The sequence below is a fragment of the Nothobranchius furzeri genome, chromosome 16 (genome assembly GCF_043380555.1).
Source record: "Nothobranchius furzeri strain GRZ-AD chromosome 16, NfurGRZ-RIMD1, whole genome shotgun sequence".
Classification (NCBI taxonomy): Eukaryota; Metazoa; Chordata; class Actinopteri; order Cyprinodontiformes; family Nothobranchiidae; genus Nothobranchius; species Nothobranchius furzeri.
The window spans coordinates 54538790-54560837 of record NC_091756.1 but is presented as its reverse complement, the minus strand read 5'-3'; the positions used below and the strand labels follow the sequence as shown (position 1 = coordinate 54560837).

Here is a 22048-nt window from a genome sequence, read left to right as displayed (position 1 = left end):
CACACACACACACACACACACACACACACACATTAGATTCATTACACACAACCAAAGTAGTTCAAGCCTTTTATTGTTTCTAATATTGATGATTTTGGCATACAGCTCATGTAAACCCCAAATTTCTATCTAAAAAAATTAGCATTTTAGCACATATTTTGGTTTCTGGTTTCTGGTCAGGTCCCTGCTTATTTTAAAAATGCTGTAATCCACCCGCTTCTTAAAAACCGAGTCTGGACCCCTCTCTCCATAGCAGCTTCAGACCCATCTCTAAACTTCCGTTCTCAAGATCTTGGAAAAGGTTGTGGCTAAACAGCTCACAGCTGCTCTTGATGAACATAACATCTATGATTGCTTCCAGTCAGGTTTTCGTAGAGCTCATTCTACTGAAACAGCTCTTCTTAGGGTCTCTACTGACCTTCTGACTCACAGTGATGCAGGGGACTGTTCTGTTCTGGTCCTGCTGGACCTGACTGCAGCCTTTGACACTGTTGACCATCACCTGCTACTGGAGAGGCTGAGAGACTGGGTAGGCCTATCAGGATCTGCTCTGGAGTGGATCTCCTCTTATCTCTCTGAGCGCTCCTTTTCTGTGGCGGTCTCCAAGTTTAGGTCCTCCACCACATCTCTTACCCATGGTGTCCCACAGGGTTCTGTGCTGGGGCCTCTGCTCTTCCTCCTCTATCTGCTTCCTCTTCAGCACATCCTGAGCTCCTTCAAATGAATCTCCAACCATCTTTATGCAGATGACATCCAACAGTACATCTCCTTTAAGCCCCATGAGATGTCTAAGCTGCAGCTGTTACACACCTGCTTAGACTCTATTAAAATCTGGATGGCTGGGAGCTTTCTACAGCTGAATGAAGATAAGACTGAGATCCTCGTCTGTGCCCCAGACAAGCTGGTTCCCAAAGTCAGAGACTCTCTTGGTCAGCTTACTTCTCACACCAAACCTTCTGTCAGGAATCTTGGTGTGACCTTTGACCCAGCTCTCACCCTGGATTCTCATGTCAGTTCTCTTGTTCGCTCTTCCTTCTTCCATCTCAGGAACATTGCTAAGCTGAGTTCCATTCTGTCCCGCTCTGAACTTGAGTGTTATCCACACCTTCATCTCCTCATGCTTAGACTACTGTAACTCTCTTTTCACGTGTCTGAGCAGAACCTCCCTGAACAGTCTACAGGTGGTTCAGAACGCCTGTGCTCGGCTTCTGACCAAGTCCTCCAAACACACCCACATCACCCCGCTTCTCCTCCAGCTTCACTGGCTGCTAGTCAACTTCAGGGTTCATTTCAAGATCCTGGTTCTGGTCTATAGGGCCTTACATGGACAAGCACCATCTTACATTGGTGATCTTTTTAGTCCCTACACCCCCAGCAGGTCCCTGAGGTCCAGTGATCAAAGCCTACTGGTTGTGCAGCACCAGGCTAAAGACCAAAGATGACAGATCATTTGCTGCTGTGGCCCCCAGACTCTGGAACTCTCTCCCCATGAGCCTGAGATCAGTGGACTCAGTGGTCTCCTTTAAAAAGCAGCTGAAAACTCACTTGTTCAAGCTGGCTTTTGTGTGACCTTCTTCACCACTCTCTCTTTATTCTGCTCTCCCCACCTATTCCACCTTCCTCAGGATCCACTGATTTCCCTCTTTCTTATTCACTCTCTCTCTTTCTTAACATTTTTTTAATCACAATTGCCTATTTTTGCTCATTTTAAATATATTTTTAAACATTTTCTAAATGTTTTTTATATTTTTACATTTTTTGTTTTGTGAAGTGCCTCGTGATTTTTATCTTGAGAGGCGCTATAGAAATGATATTTTCTTCTTCTTCTTCTTCTTCTTCTTCTTCTTATCAGTACATTACAGAGAATAATGAACTTTATCACAGTATGCTAATATTTTGAGAAGGACCTGTACACACACAGCCTGTGATGCTCAGTGAAAACTGTTTAGAAGTGCAACATCCTTTTCTGGACAAAATGCATTTTTATTTTATGCTTTCATAAATAATTTATGAATTTCTAACCTTTTTATTGACTTAACACAAAGAATTGACATAAATAATGTTCACTCGTTTCCTGGAATAAAAGCATCTGATGATGTTCACATTGGTAATCATAAACCCGTTTAGCCCCACTGGCAACTATTGTTGCCAACGTGTATCACTATCATTTTTGACGCACAATTAAAAATTACAGTGTTACTAATCCAACATTTTCCACTTATTTGCTAGTAAACAACTTAGACAAAAGTTTTGTTTAAATTTTTTTTGTTTCCAAGTGCTTCCTATCGTATGACATCATCTGTTTCCTGCTCCTTCCCGCTGAAGACATGGCGACTGCAAATCATCCTGGAAACAGGTAATTTTTAGACATTTCAGATTAACTGCCCCAAAATATATTTGTAATAATTTACTCATTCAAGTCTCTAGAGTAACCCTCCATCCAAAAATTATACCAAAGATAAATATTTTTTTCTTAATAGGCTTATTTCTGTGAGTGGCAACAATAGTTGCCAGTGGGCACAAAGCATGTCGCTAACTAAAGTAAAACTCTGCAGGATTGTTCCTAATTTACTTATTTAAAATATTAGAATGATGTACAATGGCTCATTTTAGTCCTCTCAGAGCACTTTTCCAAGCTAAATAACTTTACAGGTATTCAAGGCCTGTGTGTATACGTGTATTTATACGTTACCATACATGATTTTCTTGCTAGCAAACATTAGCTTGTCTCACAGTCTAATGATAGCTAGCTAGTTGAAAAGCTAATGAAGATGTTGATGTGCAGCTGGGGGTGCACTTTCCTTTGCACACAAGAGCTTACATAACCAGTACACACACCTATAAATATGTCATATACATAAATATGTGTTAGATGTTCTAAAAAAACATGTTTGTTGTGATTTTGAGTTTTAAAAAAGTGAATAAAGGAAACAGTTCAAATTGTGTCTTGTTTTGAATTTCATACAGGGGAACCTGAGTCCTTTCTTATTTTTATGACAATACTATTAGGCTATCACTTTGTTATGACCAGGGCAGGGCCTTGAACAGCAAATTGGGGGAGGTATTGCTGCAGTGAGTTGCACCAGAATAACAGAGCAGTGTCCTGCTTGTGGGATGCATGGGTGAGGTTATGGGTGTGTGTGTGTGTGTGTGTGTGTGTGTGTGTGTGTGTGTGGGGGGGGGGGGGGGGGGGGGGGGGCATTTTCTTCCCAAAAAAGTACATAATTGAAAAAAAATTATATAACATGATTCAGTGGGACTTAACTGATAAAATGATATGCATTACGACTCTGAAAAAAATGTGGGCACAAATGGGTTAAACAGATGTTTATCAAATAGTCAGATTCTGGGAAGTGAGATTATTGAGGTTATTGTTGTTTTTATTCTGCAGGGAGTTTTTGAAAAGTTTTATAATGTTCCTGACTGCCGTTAGGGTTAATCACAGGCTCTAAAGTCCAGTCCTCCTTTTCTCCTCCCACATTTCATTGTGCAACAGAATAATCAGGATTTAAGTTCTGCAGCAGCAGGTTGGAGCTACACGTGTCCAGAGAGAACACAGGAACATTCTGTCCATCTCATCGGACTTTAAGGTAGGCCGCAAGCCTTCAGCTGAAGCTCGTCGACACCAGCTTACTGTAGAACAGAAAAACTCAGAGGGGATATTTTCATGTGCAAACAGGAGACGAGAGTTTTAGTACACAGTCAGATTTCTGCAGTAGCAGCAGGATTTACGTTACTTAGTTTTGATTGTCCTTGTGTTTTGGACATATGGTGGTCCTTTAAAATCCACCAGAATGCTAAATCTTGAGAACCCCGAGAAGCTGAAGCAGCATGGAGGACTGAATTCAAAGTACTTGTTGTGAAGCCAAATGCTGCAGCCTCTAAAGAGTTTGAACACACAGAAATAAGCATGCTTCCTAATGTTTCCCAGATGTGTGTGTGTGTGTGTGTGTGTTGGAGGGTGAGTGCTCTAATTCACTTTAGTAGACACAAGGTTTGACTTGCAGAATGTTAACTGACTCTTCTTCTTGATCCTGACATTAATCCTCATGCTGAAGGGAAGGTGATGTGATTACTGACTCTGAAGACCACTGACAGTCCAAACAGCTTCTAAGAAAATGCCTCAATAAATCTTGTAAATGACAAATCTGGGAATTGTTTTAACATTTGTCTGTTTGAGATCAGGTATTCAAATCTCAGATCGGATGCAGTCATATCCCAAAGCAAAACTAATCTCTCATTAGTTTATTAACATAGTACTTTTGCTTCATTGTCTTTATTAATATAGAGAAATATAATTATAATAATAATAATGCATTGCACTAAAATAGCGCTTTTCTAGACACCCAAAGACGCTTTCACACACTCTCACATTCACACGCTGCTAGTGATGGTAAGCTACTTGTAGCCACAGCCGCCCTGGGGAGGTCTGACAGAGGTGAGGCTGCCATTTGGCGCCGTCGGCCCCTCTGACCACCACTAACACAGGCAAGTTGGGTGAAGTGTCTTGCCCAAGGACACAACAGCAGGATACCCCTGGCGGGAGCTGGAATCGAACCCATGACCCTGCGATCATGAGGCAACCCGCTCTACCACCTGAGCTACTGCTGCCCCAGTAATTAAACTCAGTTACTGTAAATAAATCAGTTCTGCCCCTGGTATGGTCTGCCGTGTTAAATATGGTGACAGACCTATCTAAGTTTGGGTCAGAAACCTTTCCAATGGCAACAAAAACCAGAGACCAAGGTTCCTCATCTGGACTAGAGACACAAGAGACTTACTTTAGAGCCAGGTCAGGTGGAGAGACTTGTTGAGGTTCTCCTCAGTAGTCAGGTCTTTACCAATGGGGCCTAGCCAGGCAACTGTTATGAACTTGATCTGACAGCGATGTTTCAGAACAAGTTTGTTCTACCGTTATAAAGTCTGCCTCAGCAGTGACTCAGGTCCAGCTGTGTCTGGAATGGTGGAAGGGAAGCAGCGGTGCCTGGTGTGAACGGCAGATCCATCTCTGTCAGCTGTGGCTTATGATCACCAGAATGACTGTTCTAGGTGCTCTAGGACTAGAAGGTGCTATATAAATACAGACCATTTAGCATGACATAGGCCATGTTAGTGTCACACAGAAAAGCACCTCTGGCATTTAAAGAGAAAATAAAAACTGGATTAGTTTCAAAACGACCCATTTAGTGTTTTCAGAACTTCAGCCAAACACCAGAAAGGGCCAGAGTTAACGATCTTTTTCCTTTTCCTCAGCTAATCGATGGGGAGACTTCCAGAGGCCCCTCTGCTTCTCCTGGTGGTGACTGTGTCCTTTCTGACTGGTCCTGATGTCCACGCTGGAAAAATTCTGGTATTCCCAGTCGATGGCAGCCACTGGGTCAACATGAACCTGCTGATCCAAAACCTCCATGCCAAAGGTCACGAGGTCACAGTGGTCCGCACAGCCACTAGCTGGTACGTGAAAGAGCACGCACCTCATTACCGCTCCATCACTGTCACTCTGCCACAAGCCATCGTCATTGAGGAGGAGGAGTTCTTTGTGAACTTCCTTATGAAGATGCTGGAGATCAAGAAGGAGGGAGTGTCTCCTATTGGATTCATGAAGTTCTACTGGGAGATGCTGAACGCGCTGTCGAACATCCACCAACAGGCCAGCAGGTTGGGAGTGGAAATCTTAGAGAACAGGACTCTGTTGCAGAGTATTCGAGACAGTCGTTTTGATGTGGTTCTGCTGGATCCAGGCCTGCCAGTTGGAGTTCTGGTTGCTCACGAACTAAAGCTGCCGACAGTGTTTAATGTGAGATGGATCACCAGTGGAGAAGGTCACTTTGTGGTGGCTCCATCTCCAACGTCATACGTTCCAACGTCTGGATTTGCAGCAACTGACAAGATGTGTTTTTCAGAGAGAGTGAAAAATATGTTGTTCTATTTCTTAAACACCTGCATCGATAAGCTGGTCGTCTGCCCCCATTACGATAGACTTGTGGACAAATACTTTGGTCCAGATGTGAAGTTCTACCACCTTCTCCAAGGGGCAGACATCTGGCTCATGAGGGTGGACTTTGTGTTTGAGTTCCCCAGGCCGACCATGCCAAACGTGGCCTACATTGGTGGATTTCAGTGTAAGCCTTCCATTCCTTTGTCCCCGGAGCTGGAGGAGTTTGTTCAAAGTTCAGGAGATCACGGGTTCATTCTGATGTCTCTGGGAACGCTGGTTAAGGGCTTACCCACAGAAATCACTTCAGAAATAGCTGCTGCTTTTGCCCAACTTCCTCAGAAGGTCATATGGAGGCACACTGGTGAGCGTCCTGGTAATTTGGGCAACAACACCCTTCTAGTGAAGTGGATGCCACAGAACGACCTGCTGGGTCACCCAAAGGTTAAAGCCTTTGTTGCCCACGGTGGCACAAATGGTGTCTACGAGTCCATTTACCATGGCGTACCTGTCATCGGCATCCCCCTTCTGTTCGATCAGTTTGAAAATGTTTTGAGATTAGAAGCTCGGGGAGCTGCGAGGGCTGTGGACGCCACAGCACTCACTCGGCAGAACTTTCTGGAAGCAGTGCAAGATGTTCTTCACAATCCCTCCTACAGAAGCAACATGAGGCGTCTGTCTGCTCTCCATCGGGACCAGCCACTGCGTCCTCTGGACACTGCGGTGTACTGGATTGAGTTTGTCATGCGGCACAAAGGAGCTGCTCATTTACGCACAGAGTCCTATAAGATGCCCTGGTACTCGTATTACTCTGTGGATGTTTGTTGCTTTCTGTTGGCAGTCTTACTAATTTTGAAAGCTGCGGTCGTGGGATCGGTTTGGTTTGTTTGTTTTCGGTTGTGCAGGAGGAGAAAACCAAAGCAGGAGTGAGTCCTCACCAGATTAGTGCCTGAACAGAAGCAGTTTAGAGTGTGTTTACCGAGCTAGAACCGTTTGTTTGTTGGCTGGGTTATATGTTGTTTTAAGAAGACAAACATCCGCTCATCAGAAACAAAATATCTTTAAAACATAAGATTTCCATTTGCCTTTGAAAATAACTCAGGATATATCCTAAATGTGTTTTAGACATATGTTGTTTTTATTGTTTTTTTAGTTGTTCTTGTTCAGGTTTATTCTTCACCTTCCCTCAGCTCCGCCGTCACTGCTCATGCACACACGTCTCTCTCACCTGTATCCGTTTAGTAATCACCTCCATTTTTTATCACCCTGGCTTTGTTCTTGTGTGTCTGATCCCCCAGTTGTATCCTGTGGAAAGCGTCCTAGTGTCATTTCCTGGTTTTGTTCTTGTGCTTTTGGTCAGTTTTCACATTTTTTATCTCTATTTCATGAAATAAATCTGAATTTACCTGCTGGAGTTATCACCTGCATTTGATTCCAATACCAGAGCACTCTGACAGACTTACCATTTTTTGAGAGCCAGTGCATAATGTAGCACCAAAGCCAAAATCCGCAAGTTTTTGGTATCCAAAGCTTGATTCCTCTTTGCCTATGAACACCCATAACCTTACAGCTAAGGCCTTTTGTTGCATTAGAATTTTTGTTTAGAATCTAAATAGCTTTTTAAAGTGATTATTTGTGATCATCTGCACAGGGATCTCTGTTCACAGAACCAGGGAGTCATGCTAACAGCCAAGGACGTAATTTTCACTTTAGAAGTGGGGGGGACACGGGGGTGGGGGTGGGGGGTATCTTTACAATATGTTCTAATGGGAAACCGGCTTCAACACAAATGGTTGCTTTCGGCTTGGTCCTAGAGCTCAACCAGTGTTAATTTAATGTAGCGTAATATTGTTTTTGGATGGTAAAAAGTGCAGGGGTCAAAACTTGACTTTGGAAAAAGTGGGGGGGACATGTCCCCCCTGTCCCCCCCCCCCCCCCCCCCCCAAAAAAAAAAATTACGTCCATGCTAACAGCTGATCAGGTTTTTATTTTCCTTTCAGATCGAATGAATATAAAACAAACTCAGATTTCTCTCAGCAGCTCAGACAAACTCGATTACACATTTGACCTCCCATTGTTTTTGTGTTATCAGCGTTGTCTGAGCTGAACATCCGTGTTGCTACACTCACAGCCAGGGCTGAGGAAGTGAACATGTACTGCTGCTCTTCACCATGGTGCTTATTAACCTAAAGCAAAGGCACTTTACGCTCCAGCTTCAGAGATGATCATGACTGGTAAGAACCACCTTGATCGTTAAATGATGCGTCTTAACTAACATGATGAAGCTGATGATGACTGAGTTTTATAAAAGTGAAAATATCCTGATTCTGAACTGTGTCACGGTGTTACAGTGTATGAACACTAGTACACAGTGTTTTGATTTGGTATGGACCTTAAACTGTCAGTGAGAGCAAAACTTCTGAATAAAAAGATGTTTGAAAAATTGTTGTGGGTCAGTGTTGTGAGTCACATGTTCAGTGCAAGATCAGCGTTACAAAATAATCAGCTTGACATAAATCTCTTTGTTTTAATCACAAGTTTTTTGTTTTTTATTTGTGGTTTTTAGGGGTCGAAGGTCACAATTCTAGACTACTGCCTATGTGTACATACATGTACCTTCTTTGGTATGTTTTTTCTGTGTTTGGCTTCAAATTCCATTCTTGGTTCTTTTTAAAACACAGGAAAGGTTCCTCTTTACCTTGCTGACAGCGTCAGCTTTGAGGATGTTTTGCAGTCGGCAAACAAAACTGTCAGCAAAGTAAAGAGAAACCTTTCCTGTGTTTTAAAAAGAACAAAAATGGAATACATGTACCTTGTTATTATTTTTCTTCAAATTATTCTCTTAAGTGTTGGGACCGCTGAAACAAGCACATTTCCCCACTGTGGGATCAATAAAGTCTATTCTATTCTATTCTATTCTATTCTATTCTAAAGTAAAATAAAAAGAAAACTAAAAAGACTAAAATAAGATGGATGAATTATGGCACAGTTGATGTTGTAAGAGGGTATAATATGTTGCTTTTAAGCTTAATATTCTACCTTTACTTATGACCAATAAGATGTGAGATTCTACAGTGGGGCAAAAAAGTATTCAGTCAGCCACCGATTGTGCAAGTTCTCCCACTTGAAATGATGACAGAGGTCAGTAATTTACATCATATTTACACTTCAACTGTGAGAGACAGAATGTGAAAAAAAATCCATGAATTCACATGGCAGGATTTTTAAAGAATTTTCTACATTTTACATTAAAATAGATCTCAAGTTTGTTTTTCCAAGTGGATTTGAATTGACCGTTGTGTCGGCAGAGTCTAAACTTAAATAAACTCTCCACAGATTTTAATAACAATCCGACATGAAAAGAAAACGGGTGGGACTTCCTTCAAAAGGAATGCTTTCTTTCTTTCATTGTGTGGCTGTGAACAAGCCGCAGGCTTTACGTAACAGCGTCAGACTAACACTTTATAATCTTGCACTGGGATTTTGCTTACAGTTTTTGAAGAAGAGAATTATTTTTCTCAAATCTGATGAAAACAACAATAGCAGTGATGAATATTTTAATGCTGGGCCTGTTTTGGTAATTTTGCGATACAGAAACACACGTTTCAGATGTTTGTCTCAGAAACCATCACCCGAAGTTATGTTTCACTAAAGCGGAAATCATGTATGAGGCAATATAATGTTCCTGACCTGGAGAAGGCATGCTCAACTCAACTCAACTGGATTTTATTTGTATTGCACCTTACAGACATGATATATGCCACCAAGGTACTTTACAGGGACAGTAAAAGCATAAAACAATCATAAAAACGATCAAATATCAATAAAAACACAACAAATACTCTAAAACAGGGATGAAAACACATTAAGGCTAACTAAGAGAGGGAAATGCCATGCTATAAAGATAGATTTTCAGCCTTGTTTTAAAAACGTCACAGTAGACGAAGAAGCCCTTATGCAGTTGGGAAGCTCATTCTGCTGCCGTGAAAACCCTGTCCTCACACGTCTTCAGACGTGATCTTGTGACCGAGAGCAGCAGGAGGCCGTCTGAGCATAGCGCCCGCGATGGGGCGTATGGCTGCAGTAACGTAGTCAGATAAGGCGGTGTCAGTCCATTCGGTGTTTTAAAAGCCAATAAAACAAATCCGAATGGCAACAGACAGCCAATGCAACACTGCCAGGATTTAATTGAATGTACCCCTTTCCAACTCAAGACCACGGTCTCAGATTTAGAGGAGCTGATCCTCATCCCAGCTGCTTCACACTTGGCTGTGACCTGCTCCAGCAAGAACTGGAGATCCCGTTCTGATGAAGCTAACAGGACCACATCATCTGTTAAAACAGATCCCCTCAACGCCCTGGCTGCAACTAAATCCTGTCCATAAAAGTTATGAACAGAATCGGTGACAAAGAGCAGCCAATTAACTGATTCATTCTCACCAAATACAGGAAAGGATGTTTTAAACCTTGAATATATATATATATATATAAATATATATATATTGTAAAAGTGTGTGAGCTCCATCTACAGGTGCAGAAAGGTCACTAACCCCAGGAGCTCAGTGGGCTGTTTGCCCACTAACCCTAACCCTGGAAGACACTAAAGAAAACAGCTGAAGTCACAGAGCTGGTGTGACATGTGTCATGTGACTCTTCAGTGGCTACTTTAACATCTGGCCAGGTCACATGATGTAAATGGATGAAGTGTGACAGTTAGGGGTGGCATTCGATTGACTGCTGTTCATTTTTGTGGCAGTTTTGTTACAAAGTGCATCAACTGTGTCTTAAGCTGTTCATAATTTGTCCTCATATAACATTCCATTTTCTTGCATTCAAAATGTCAGATTCAAACTCAGATAGTGCCTCTGACTCGTCCCAGAGTCGAGTCGTCTCGCATGTCCCCTGTTTCTATATTTGGAGAAAAATTGGCCATTCACATTTTGAACATCCAGCAAATCAAGAACGAGGACCTGCGACTCCTGAGAGGAAAGTAGGAATCCTAGAACATCTTGAAACATTTTATTGAAGCCCCTTGTAAATATTGTCCCAAGGTGGTCTCTGACAATGGCAGCTCAGTGAGTTAGGACAACGTCAGGTGGATCATTTCATCATTTGAAGCGGTTTTCAGATGTTTGTTTAAAAAACATACATATTAAAAGTTTGAGATTAATATTAGTTGAGCTATTAGGTGAGCTAACAATTTGACTCTAACCAAGACTTTCACTACAAGATATTTTACAAAGAATACATGCAGCTCTAGCTTCCTCTGAATGGGATAATTAACTTTTCCAACCCACCAAATAAACCAGGATGGGGATGAGGCTCACAGGGATGATGGTGAGGGCCACCAGCAGGCTGGTAGGGGTTTCATCCAACAGCAGCTCTTCTTTCTCAGTGCAGTTGTGGAAGTAGTAGGAGTGGATGTGGAGGAAGACATCTTGAATCTCAGGATTTGGAAAAAAACAGTTGACAAGCCCGGTCACGCCCTCCAAACACAACGTCAAGTCATTGTATGGTCTACAGCAGCAGAAGAGAAAAAGTCATGATACATATTTCATAAATGAGAAATAAACAAATAATATGTTCTGGTTTAAGGTTTTGAGACTCAAACTGAGAATATTAACAAGAGCTTGAGTTCAGTTGTTTGTTTTATAGCAACCTTTCCCAGTTTTTTGACTTTTAAACAGCTTTAGTTTCCAAGATGGCAGCTTGCGTTTAACGCGTGGTGGAGCTCGAGACGAGATGTCCTTTTTAAACTGGTTTTTAGCCAGAAATTTGTAAAGCACTCGACGACTAGCCACTATGCTGCACACAGATGGAATCAGCTTCCCCATGACCTCAAATATGCCCAAAATTCAAATTGAAAACCTTCATGTAATCATCAGTCTTTGAATGAATGTTTCATATGCTGCACCTTCTGCACTGTAACTGCTCAGTCTTTATTCTATCTTTATTTTATTCTAACAACTAATTTTATTTGTGTATTTGAATTTTGACTTTAAATCTGCTGTTTCCTGTTGTCACATTGGTTTTAATGTTCTTGCTGCTCTGGAAAGGACATTGAATTGACTGTGTATGAGATGTGCTGTGCAAATAAAGCTGCCTTGCCTTGCCTAATGCTTCATTTTAGTTTTGATGTTTATTGTGGTTCCTGGATAGGTTAATAGAAGGGCAACCAATGCTAAAAGGAACAAGAATGCTTGCATTGAAACCCAGGAAATGGATGCATCCTCGAGAAGGCCGGTGGCTGACACCAGCTGTTTTCACAGGACCATAGCGTTTGCAAAACGGGATTTGCCGCGGCTCCCTGGGGAGGATTTTGGCATTTATAGCAGCAAAGCTGAAGCTAGAATAAACTGCCATCAGGCGCCTTTCAAACCAAGACAGGATAAAGGGAGGTCGCTGGGCGCCCCCCTGCATGTGACGTACAGGGCCGCACATTCAGCGTCAGACGGAAGACGGAGCCTTTGATGTATGGTAGGGTTATCACTGGTTTTGGTTCTTGTCTTTCTAGGTTTCTTTGGTTGTTCTTTTCTTTCTGTTGTTGTATGTTGTTTTACCACCTACCATACATCAAAGGCATAACAGAAAAAATAAGAGCAGCAATGAAAAAACACAACATAAACACACCAACAAAACCATACACAACAGTTAGAAACAGACTAGTACACCCAAAAGACAAGATATCAGCTGGACTTAAATGTGGAGTCGTTTACGAAATCCCATGCAAACTCTGCAATAAAACAAACATAGGAGAAACCGGACGCCAACTCAACACACGAGCAATAGAACACAGAAAGGAGTGTGAGAAAGAAACGAGTCGAAGACACACAAGAGCAGCAAAACAAGAAGCAGAAAGCACAATAAAGAAGTCAGCCGTAACAGATCACTGGACAAGAGAAAACCATGTAATGGACTGGGACAACACAAGGATCATAAACACCGAACTACAGAAATACAGAAGATGGATAAAGGAAGCTATCGAGATAAGGAGACAGGGATGTGGGACTATGTGTCATGGTCTGCGTCAGCCCCCTTCCTTTATGTTCCTCCTGGTGTCCTCCATCCCTCTCTAGATTCCCTCTTGTGTCCCTTTGTTCCCCCAGCTCCCCTTGTGCTCTCTTAGCGCCCTCATGTGTCCTTGTCTGCATCCCTGTTATGTGTCTTATGTTGTAGCCCTTTGGCGCCCTCTTGTGTCCTTTTTCTGTGTCAGTTTCTGTGTGTCAGTTTGTGTGTCAGTCTAGTGTCTGATGTTATCTTTTACTGTTTCCTCCCAGGTCAGCTCCAGCCTCGTTGTCCCCAGCTCAGTGTGTGTGTATGTACCATGTCCTCCTCCAGCTAGTTTGTGTTAGTCCTTCCCTCTGTCTTTAGGAAATTGTTGTTTAGTTTTGTGTTAAGGTATTTGCCATCCTCTGTTTCTGTTTTCCCCATTGAGTTGATTAGTGTCACCTGCCTTCCCTCCAGCAGCTCACCCCACACACCTGCTTCCTGTTTCCCTGATTGCTCCTCCCAGTGTATTTAAGCCCTGTCTGTCTCTGTGTTCTTGTCGGTCCATTGTTGTTTGTCAGCGTTATTAGTCCTGTCAGTCTGCTCGTTCCTCTGGTGTTTTTTGACTCCCTGGATTCTTGGATTTTGGCTCCCTCCCTGTTCTTGGATTTACAGTATTCTTTATTTTGGACACATCCTACAATAAAAGGATTTTCTTTATTTCAACTCCTGCCTCGTGTCATCCTGGGTTCTGCATCTTGGGTCCTAACCTCCTGCTCCTAATTCGTGACACTATGATCATTGGATCGTGCATGGGACTGCATCATCGGAGAGGGGAGAGCGGGCAGCAGAGGGCCACAACGTCCTCTGCTGCCCGCAGAAAAACGGAGTAGGAAGTGACGCCACCATCAGCGTCAGCTCTGAGGAAGTTTGCAGACGCAAACAAAACTGTTAGCAAGGTAAACAGAAACCTTTCTTGTGTTTTAAAAAAGAACCAAAAAATGGAATCGAAGCCTGCATTGAAGTTAACCTGCATTATTCCCCCCAAATTGCTTGAGTTGCAATACAAAACATTGACAAAAGGCTTGTGCATTTGAAGGTTTATTGTTCTCATAAAACCATAATGCTTTCTTGGATTGCCTGAGCATTTTGTGGCACTTTTGTAAAAAGGGCTTCTGTTGAATCTGGTCAACTGAAATTGCCCACCCAAAATAATTTATGACTGACTTTGTGAAGACTTCAGATAAGCACACACGTTGTGAATGCAACATAAGCTATAAATGCTACAAACATAGTAATTAAAAAAATCACGTTTTACAGATGCCTGTGTGCTCTGTCATCATGTATCCTGCATGTGGCCTCTGACAGAAGACACTTGTTGAGCAGTCTTGTGTCTCTGGTTTTTCTCTTGCTGCCTCTTTACCTGACTGCTAGAAAAAAAACAGGCAAGAGGGGGAGGTGAGGGGAGCACCAGCATCTCCTGAAGTGATTTACAGAACAAAGGGGAACGTTCACAAATGATTAAGATTGCTAGGTGAAAACAATGGTGCCAAATGGCAGCTCTCTGGTAGATGGGGATGGAGCCAATTGGAGACTCTCTGGGAGTTCTAGTGTTAATTCTTTGCTCCTTTAGGATGAACGTTTTGCCAAATTTATGACTACAGAAATTAAATTCTTTATTGAGGTCAACCCAACCCGTTTTACCACTATCTGGGAATATTTGAAGGCTTATTTAATGGGTCAAATTTTTTTTACTGTGCGAATGAGAAATGGAAAACAGATGAGAGACTGAAATGATCAGGTCAGCAATTGGCTGCATGGTGGCGCAGTTGTTAGCACTGTTGCCTCGCAGCACGAAGGTTGCTGGTTCGAAACTCGGCTGCAGCCTTTCTACGTGGAGTTGCGTGTTCTCCCTATGCATGCATGGGTTTCCTCCGGGTACATCGGTTTACCCCACAGGTCACAACATGCCCTATAGGTTATAAATTGTAAGTCGCTTTGGATAAAAGCGTCTGCCAAATAAACATAAACATAAAAAAATCCTCCTGGGTGCTTTCCGTAGCACTCCTTTAACCATTCCTTTATTAGACTTTCCAGCATCCATCCTTTCTGGTTGACTAAAGCCGCATCTCATTATAAGCCACATGGTTCAAAGTGTGGGAAAAAAGTAGCGGCTTATAGTCCGGAAAATACGGTAACTGGGAAACTTAAAGGTGCAGTATGTGAGAATATAATGAGAAAATCCCAAAAGAGTCTAATGTTTCTGTCATTTTGGAAGGAAGGTTATACTGAAACATATTTCATATCCAGCTGGCGGTGGGAATTGTCAGTTTTTTTCCTTTCTAAACAAAGGAAGGAGGGACGTAACCAGGTACGCCGTAAAAGGGGGAAAGGTTAGGATGATTCTAAAGCCTGATTTATGCTTCTCCGTCTGCGTCAGTGCGGAGACACGCAACGCCATTATCCGTCCTTGCGTAGGGCACGCAAGTACGTACGGAGTTGAGCCCACTTTTTTAAACATCCGTCGAACGAGACGGATTACGCAAGCTTGTGATTGGTCAGGATGCCGCTGTTGTTTACAGCGCCGCCATTGCAAAGAGAGCCGAGGATAACTAGCGGCAGACACGGGGAAGTTTGAAGAATATCTCGCGAAAAAACTAAAAATATGAACGTTTAATTCTCCCGTGACTGGAGGAGTGAAAAGATGTGCAGCAAGCATTTTATTTGTGGACGGAAATGACAGGAAACGTGGGTTTAGAGGTGGGGAGCGCATGAAGCGGTGGGAGAATGAGAGACAAATATGTCCGTGTTAAAAGTCTCTTATATACACAAAAAACACAACATAAACACACGATCGTGGACCGATACATGACAGGATACCACAGAACAGCGCTACGCCCTCTGTGGTCCTGCCGGGGAATTGCTTTGCAACACTCTCCAGGAGACGGAGAAGTATGAGAGCAAAACGCTTCCGTCAATCCGTGCGTGTCTGTCCCTTGCAGAGCTGACGGAGAAGCATAAACCAGGTTTAAGGGCTCATGGCTGTCATGGGGCCCAAAAAAGTTTCAAACTTGAATTTAAAAAAAAAAGTTTAAAAATCACAAGTACGTTACTTTGCAGTATTTTTTGTAATGTAAGTCATTAAACAAACAATATTTTTATCCTAATGAAATGTGTATTTATTCAGACAAATTTTGACAAATTCATTTGAACCCCCTTTGTATCGGCATAAAATGGTACAGTCAACGTCCTGGCCGAGTGGCGCAGTGAGTTGTGTTGAGTTGTTTAAAAAGGATTAGAAAAAGGCTCAAAAGCTAAAAAGGAGATGGAGAACTACAGCTAATATCCTGCAAGAGTCTGTACTGCATTTTCCCTGTTCTGCATTAATGTTGAAGACTGTTGTAACTCTGACGACTATTTTATCACAAATGGTAGCCTGTATTGTAACATATATCTATTGCGTTTTGTACAGAGCCAGAACCCTCCTAATGTCAGGTTTGGTCAGGACAAAGAGTGGAAGTAAAGGAAGAAGGGAGAGGGATAGCTCAGATGATGAGTGATATTGTTATTCTGTTGAAGGAAATTCACTGTTTAATGAGAGACAGCTGGTGAAAATGTTGTGTAAATAAGTAAGAATGCATGTAGACATACATAATTAAGCAAAACTGAAACACTAATAGAAAGTATATATTATATTTTTTATTTCAAAATTTTTCTCCCTTCACATCTGGGAGGGCGGAGCCCCAGCACCCCCTATGGACAAGCCGCCAGGGGGCCCAACGTGATATATTTTTATGGGGCCTAAAATCTCTGACAGCCCCCCTGGACGTAACTACTGTTCACCATCAGCGAGTGTGGGGTTGCCATGTCTCCTGTGAGCTAATACTGCACTGACAACTGTAATTTCACGACAGACGTCAAACAGCTCCAGAGTTGTTTAAAGTGGTTGAAGTAACCACATTTTATCACAGAGTGTTATTTTACGTCATTTCTCCATAACGCACCTTTAAGTTGAAATGTTTTTATTGTGTTGCCCATGCAAAACTGAGATGTGGAATATTTTGTAATATTTTAGTGAATTTTGAACTTAGCACTTGAATAAAATAAGTTTTAGTGAAACTGATGAGCTCAGTTAGTTTCTTGGGATTTGATAAAGTTGTGTAGTGTGTGTTTGTAAAATGGATAAGTTCAGTCGATAGGCAGAGAAGGAGACATGATTCATTGCGTAAACTTACCTGATAACGTTTTCCAGGACACACCAGTCTTCTGCGTTGATCTTTTGCATTTCTTCTTGAAAGTTTTTACCACAGTAGCTGTAACTGTACTTTATCAGCAGGTCCAGATCACAGCCTTTCTCTGGGACGTTGGTGTCTTGGTCTTGAAAAGACTCTGTTGGATAATGACAAATATTTCTGGTATACAGAAGATGATTCAGGTATGCCCTAATACTGATACCATATGCCACTGATACTATATTTGTCCCATACCATGGTTGTGCGCAAAAGTACTTTGATACCATGGAACCGGTACCATCTTAAATGGGGTGTTGCTCAGCTCTCAGTTGAGTTGCAGCATAAAAATCACTGTTACTGTGGTAGAAAACCCATAAGTAGATAAAGTAGATAAAGTTCCTGTAATAACCCAGTGTTTCCCTCTTTCAGTCTAATTACTGGACTGATGGCAGGAGTATCGTGTTGAGGTTTAATGAGTTCCTCCTGACTTACGACTGGGAGCACCTCTGGTGGGTGTAGGATTAGACCATACTGCTTTAGGCAATGCCACGCTGCTTAGCAGCTCTCTCACCTTCCCACTCAGAATATGTCCTATTCAGGCTTTTGGAAAACAATCTGTTAGTCACAGCAGATAGCCACACCCCAAGTAGTGGCACGTTTTGTTTAGCTTTGTTTTGCTAAGCGCTACAATAAAGGTCGACAGCTACCTAATCATACAATGAAACACACTTTACAATGTTCCATTATTAATTATAATGTACCATTATCAGACTTATTGGTTTTTCCGAGAGTCAGTTTCCAACACTAGGACTTACCTGTTGAAAAGTTTGGTACGAGTGTTTCACATTTATCTGCTTAGAATTGTCACATAAAGCTGGGCGGACACTGAGCGACTCAGCTTCAGCTCAAACTGTACGACTTCCTCGCAGGGCAGATCTCACGAGTCATGCGCTCACACTGTATGACCCATTTCTCGGATGCGACCCGACTGCTCACACTGCACGTCTGGTAGCAACACGTCGGACCTAAAAATATGCTAAAAACAGCAGTTTTTACACATCACAGCAGACTTTTTTGTCTTGCCTGTTGTCCTTCGGGAGTGCTGCAGGACGACACACGGGGGTTTAGGAGGTTGGATGAGGAAAACAAAATTAAGAAAGTAAATCTGTGTTTTGTGATCAGTTTAATTTGACATGAACACGACAAACATGCCTTCTTGACAATCCTTGTCACTGTGTGTAAAAGAAACGTCTAGAAATAAAAATGAACAATGTGTGTTATTAGGGAAATAGCGGGCGAGCGGTGTTGATGCATGATTGCGCATGCGCCGAGAGCGGTTCTGATACTTATTGGGTGGCAGCCGCTCGCAGCGCCACTTCAACAGTGCGATACCCTCACGAGGGACGAGCAAAACATCAAACACGCCAGAAGTCCGTGCGAGCTCACGATTGCTGATCGGTAGCTGGTCACGTGGTGTTAATCGCCTCTCGTAACCCCCTGTACACTACACGACGCTCAGCGCAAAACTCGCCCCGATCTTGTAGATTCTCGCACGAGTGGAAAATCGGCTCAAAAAGTTAAAAAGTCACACAGTGTACGCCCGGCTTTAGGAGATTAGATCAGTTCTGTTTTAGATGATCACGTGTACCAACTCTAGTGGTAGAGTGTCCACCATGGGAGTTTGGAGTTCAAAACTGGTCGGCTCATACCAAAGACTTTACAAATGGGACCCAATGCCTCCCTGGGTGACACTCAGCTTTAAGGAGTTGGATGGGGCGTTCCCGAGCGCAGCCACAGCTGCAGCTCACCGCCCCCCACAGGGATGGGTCAAATGTGGAGATGAATTTCACCAGTGTGATGATGACTGTGGGACTTAAACTTGACTTTAAGTTTAGATCAGATCAACTGAAACAAACACTGCTTTATTATGCCTACACTCAGGAATGAGAAAAGCCTTTCTGGAAATGGTCAAACTTTCTGTCTGACACTGTTTACAGCAGTAGTCCCCAACCTTTTTTGCACCAGGGACCGGTTTCGCATCAGGCAATATTTTCACAGACCGGTCTTTAACATGTAGCAGATAAATACAAATTAATATCATATGACCAGCTTAAACACTGTGGTATTTTTTAAATGTAACAATAAATGTGAATCGAATGTGCACTCGTAACCTCATCAGCATGAACACACACTACCATCTACTTAACGGTTATGTTGGTTAAGTTTTAACCAGTTAAGTTAAGTCTTAACCAACATTGCATTTCCACTCTCCCTAATGGCCTTGGTTTATATGCTTGTTTTTTACTCATTTTGCTAGCATAAGGGTGTGTTGTATTTTGAGCGGTACCGTACAACGTGACCCGGGCAAGCTTCTACGCATGCGTCAAGAGTGAGAGGGAGGTGGGTGTAATGAAGTGAATCCGGTCGTTTTTCAAAATAAAATTCACTGTGTAATTTTTTTTTCCGTGCGAAAACACTGTGCGACCCGGTATCAAATGACCCAAGGACCGGTACCGGTCCGTGGCCCGGGGGTTGAGGACCTCTGGTTTACAGTACAGACTGGGTAAGAAGACAGAATATTGAGACATTTTATTGTAAGATTTTAAAGCAAGTTCACCTTCTCCAGCGTTTGATGCAGAGTTAGCTGCTGTCATTTCCTGCTAGCATACCATTGTGATCAAAGTGTGTTGGTTTGGTCTGAATAGTAAAAGTTTTAAGAGGACATAACCATAATCATCAAACGGACATTCAGTCCTGTATTGGTAACAGGGAAGCTTTTCCTTCAGGTTGAGTCAGGGATTTAGTCTCATATTCAGTAACGTTTTCTTACTCACCATCATCCTCTGTTAAAAACGTGGATGTTTTGTTCAGTTCATCCTGGAGTTCTATTTCTTCTGTGTACGAAAGGGATGTTGCATTCTTTGGTTTTGCTGTACCTGTGGACAAAGACTCAGTTGTCTCTAGTATTCACACTTCGTTCAGAAGGCATGTAAACAAAGTGGTTCTCTCATTGTCTTTCTTCATCTCACTGGTGAATAAAAACCTATTTTAGTCCGAACTGTAACAGCTATCAGCAAATTGGGCCACACTTCCATTATAGGAGTTCAAAGAAATTTTTGGGAAGGAGGAAAGTGGCGTAAAATACAAAGACTCGTCCTTCTAGCTGTTGTGTCTCAATACCAAATCAGCCCTATCAGGCCTTTGATAGAACGTCAGCAAATGGCGACTGCTTCAGCAGCAAATTTGGTCACTGATAAGCACCAATAGGCATCCACAGACATTAATAATTTTAAGAAGTTTCATTATGCCAAAGTTCACCACAATTTAACCCAATCAGGGGACCAGGACAGCGGCTGCGTCCTGTAATATGTGACACTCAATGATGGAGTGCTTTTTTTTACAGCGCTCAGTAGGAGACCACCGAGCAGCATAAATTACGATGTGGCACTGGTGAAATGGAGACAAGCGCATGCCGCAGAGGTCCAGTAAAATTACCCATGGTTCTGATAAACAGGCCTTTGGTAACATTTATCTGAAGTAAAACATTTGGTGACGTCGTATGATGTGTGTCCCCTATTTAGACCTTGAGTGAATAAATATTGTGAACCATTTTCAAATCTAATTATGTTAAAATGCTCCTATTTATACAATGTGTGTTTAGATAATTCCAGTCATTTCTACAGTTATTTTTAGGAAGAAAACTGCATGTAACAATTTAACAGCTGTTAGACACTTCATTGTGAAGCCTATATGTGAAGTATGAGTAATTATTTGAAGCAGGAAAAAGCCTTACGGTTCTCTGTCATCACCCTGAATGTTTGGTCTCTCAGAACTTCATCCAGCTCTTCCGTGGTGTTGGCTGGTTGTGATGCCAACACACCTGCAACGGGATAGGTGTTAGGCAATAATACAGCTTTTTAACATGGAGGATAAAACAGTAGAACTTCCCAGAAGCTGAAGGACAAATCATGTTCTCAGGAGCAAACTCTTAGGTGCATGCAACAAACCTAAAATGTAAGAAAATATGACCTAAAACCTGAAACCTGGACACAAAGAGAGAAACTTACCAAGAGTGAGAGCTGGGAGGAGAAGGTAGAAGATCATGGTGAGAAAGGAACAGCAGGAACCGTCTGTGTCCCAGTCTGAGAGGAGACATGCTAAGGCTCAACGCCGGAGGTCTTGAGGTGATTTAGAAAGTAGCCCGGCCCTCTTTATCTCATCTCAGCCTGCTGCTGATGTGCATGAGTTTGTTCAAGCTGCTGCTGGAAAAGCACCTGATCAACAGACTGAATGAGGAGAATGGGACAGCAGGTCAGAAGAGAATCACAGTCCAATAGAGTTGATAGATATTGAACTGAACGATTTAAAATCCAGCAGAGATCTTAATCACGTTGCTGGGCCTTTCCTGATGTTGACAGTGAACCAAGCAGCACTCTTCTTCCTGTTTTACTTCAGATAACTGAAAATGCTCTTAAGGGATTTCCTCTGTTGTTTTTTGGCAGTGAAAGCAGCTTTTAGGATGGAGACAGGGCTAGAATCAGGAAGCCAGTGCGGCTTGAGAAATGTGTGTTAAACACACACTCAGTATCTGTACCAGATCACAGAGCTGTTAGTTAACACACATGAAGCAGATTTAAGGATGCAGATAATAAAAAGGTTTATGTCACAAACCTTTGTGTTGATTTTTACGTATTTTAGCAACAAAATGGGATTGCATTTTCTTCAGGCTGGCATTTCACATGAAAGCAACAATTTCCTGTGTTTTGTGGCTTTTAATGTGCAGGAAGTCAAAGCTTTTAGTGATGGTCTTGGTTTTGACTTCAGCCCTGAAAAACAAGGAAACCAAATTCTGCCATTCTTGGCTTCTCTGATGAGAGATAATTAATGACTGATT

General features: G+C 42.3%; 2 protein-coding genes across 2 annotated transcripts; one reads left to right on the top strand and one right to left on the bottom strand.

Moving 5' to 3' along the window:
- The first annotated feature begins 3475 nt into the window (after positions 1 to 3475).
- LOC107387301 (UDP-glucuronosyltransferase 2C1) lies at positions 3476 to 7344 on the top strand. Its single transcript, XM_054749546.2, has 2 exons — positions 3476 to 3590; positions 5254 to 7344. Exon 2 carries the CDS (start codon positions 5261 to 5263, stop codon positions 6863 to 6865), a length of 1605 nt encoding a protein of 534 aa, XP_054605521.1. The 5' UTR covers positions 3476 to 3590; positions 5254 to 5260; the 3' UTR covers positions 6866 to 7344.
- A 2360-nt stretch (positions 7345 to 9704) lies between these two features.
- On the bottom strand, positions 9705 to 21547 carry LOC107387302 (receptor activity-modifying protein 3). The gene is made up of 5 exons (XM_015962196.3): positions 21222 to 21547; positions 20948 to 21034; positions 19989 to 20090; positions 17158 to 17311; positions 9705 to 11452 (listed from the first exon to the last, which is right to left on the bottom strand). The coding sequence occupies exons 1-5, from the start codon at positions 21256 to 21258 to the stop codon at positions 11215 to 11217; spliced, it is 618 nt and encodes a 205-aa protein (XP_015817682.1). The 5' UTR covers positions 21259 to 21547; the 3' UTR covers positions 9705 to 11214.
- Between the last annotated feature and the right edge of the window lie 501 nt (positions 21548 to 22048).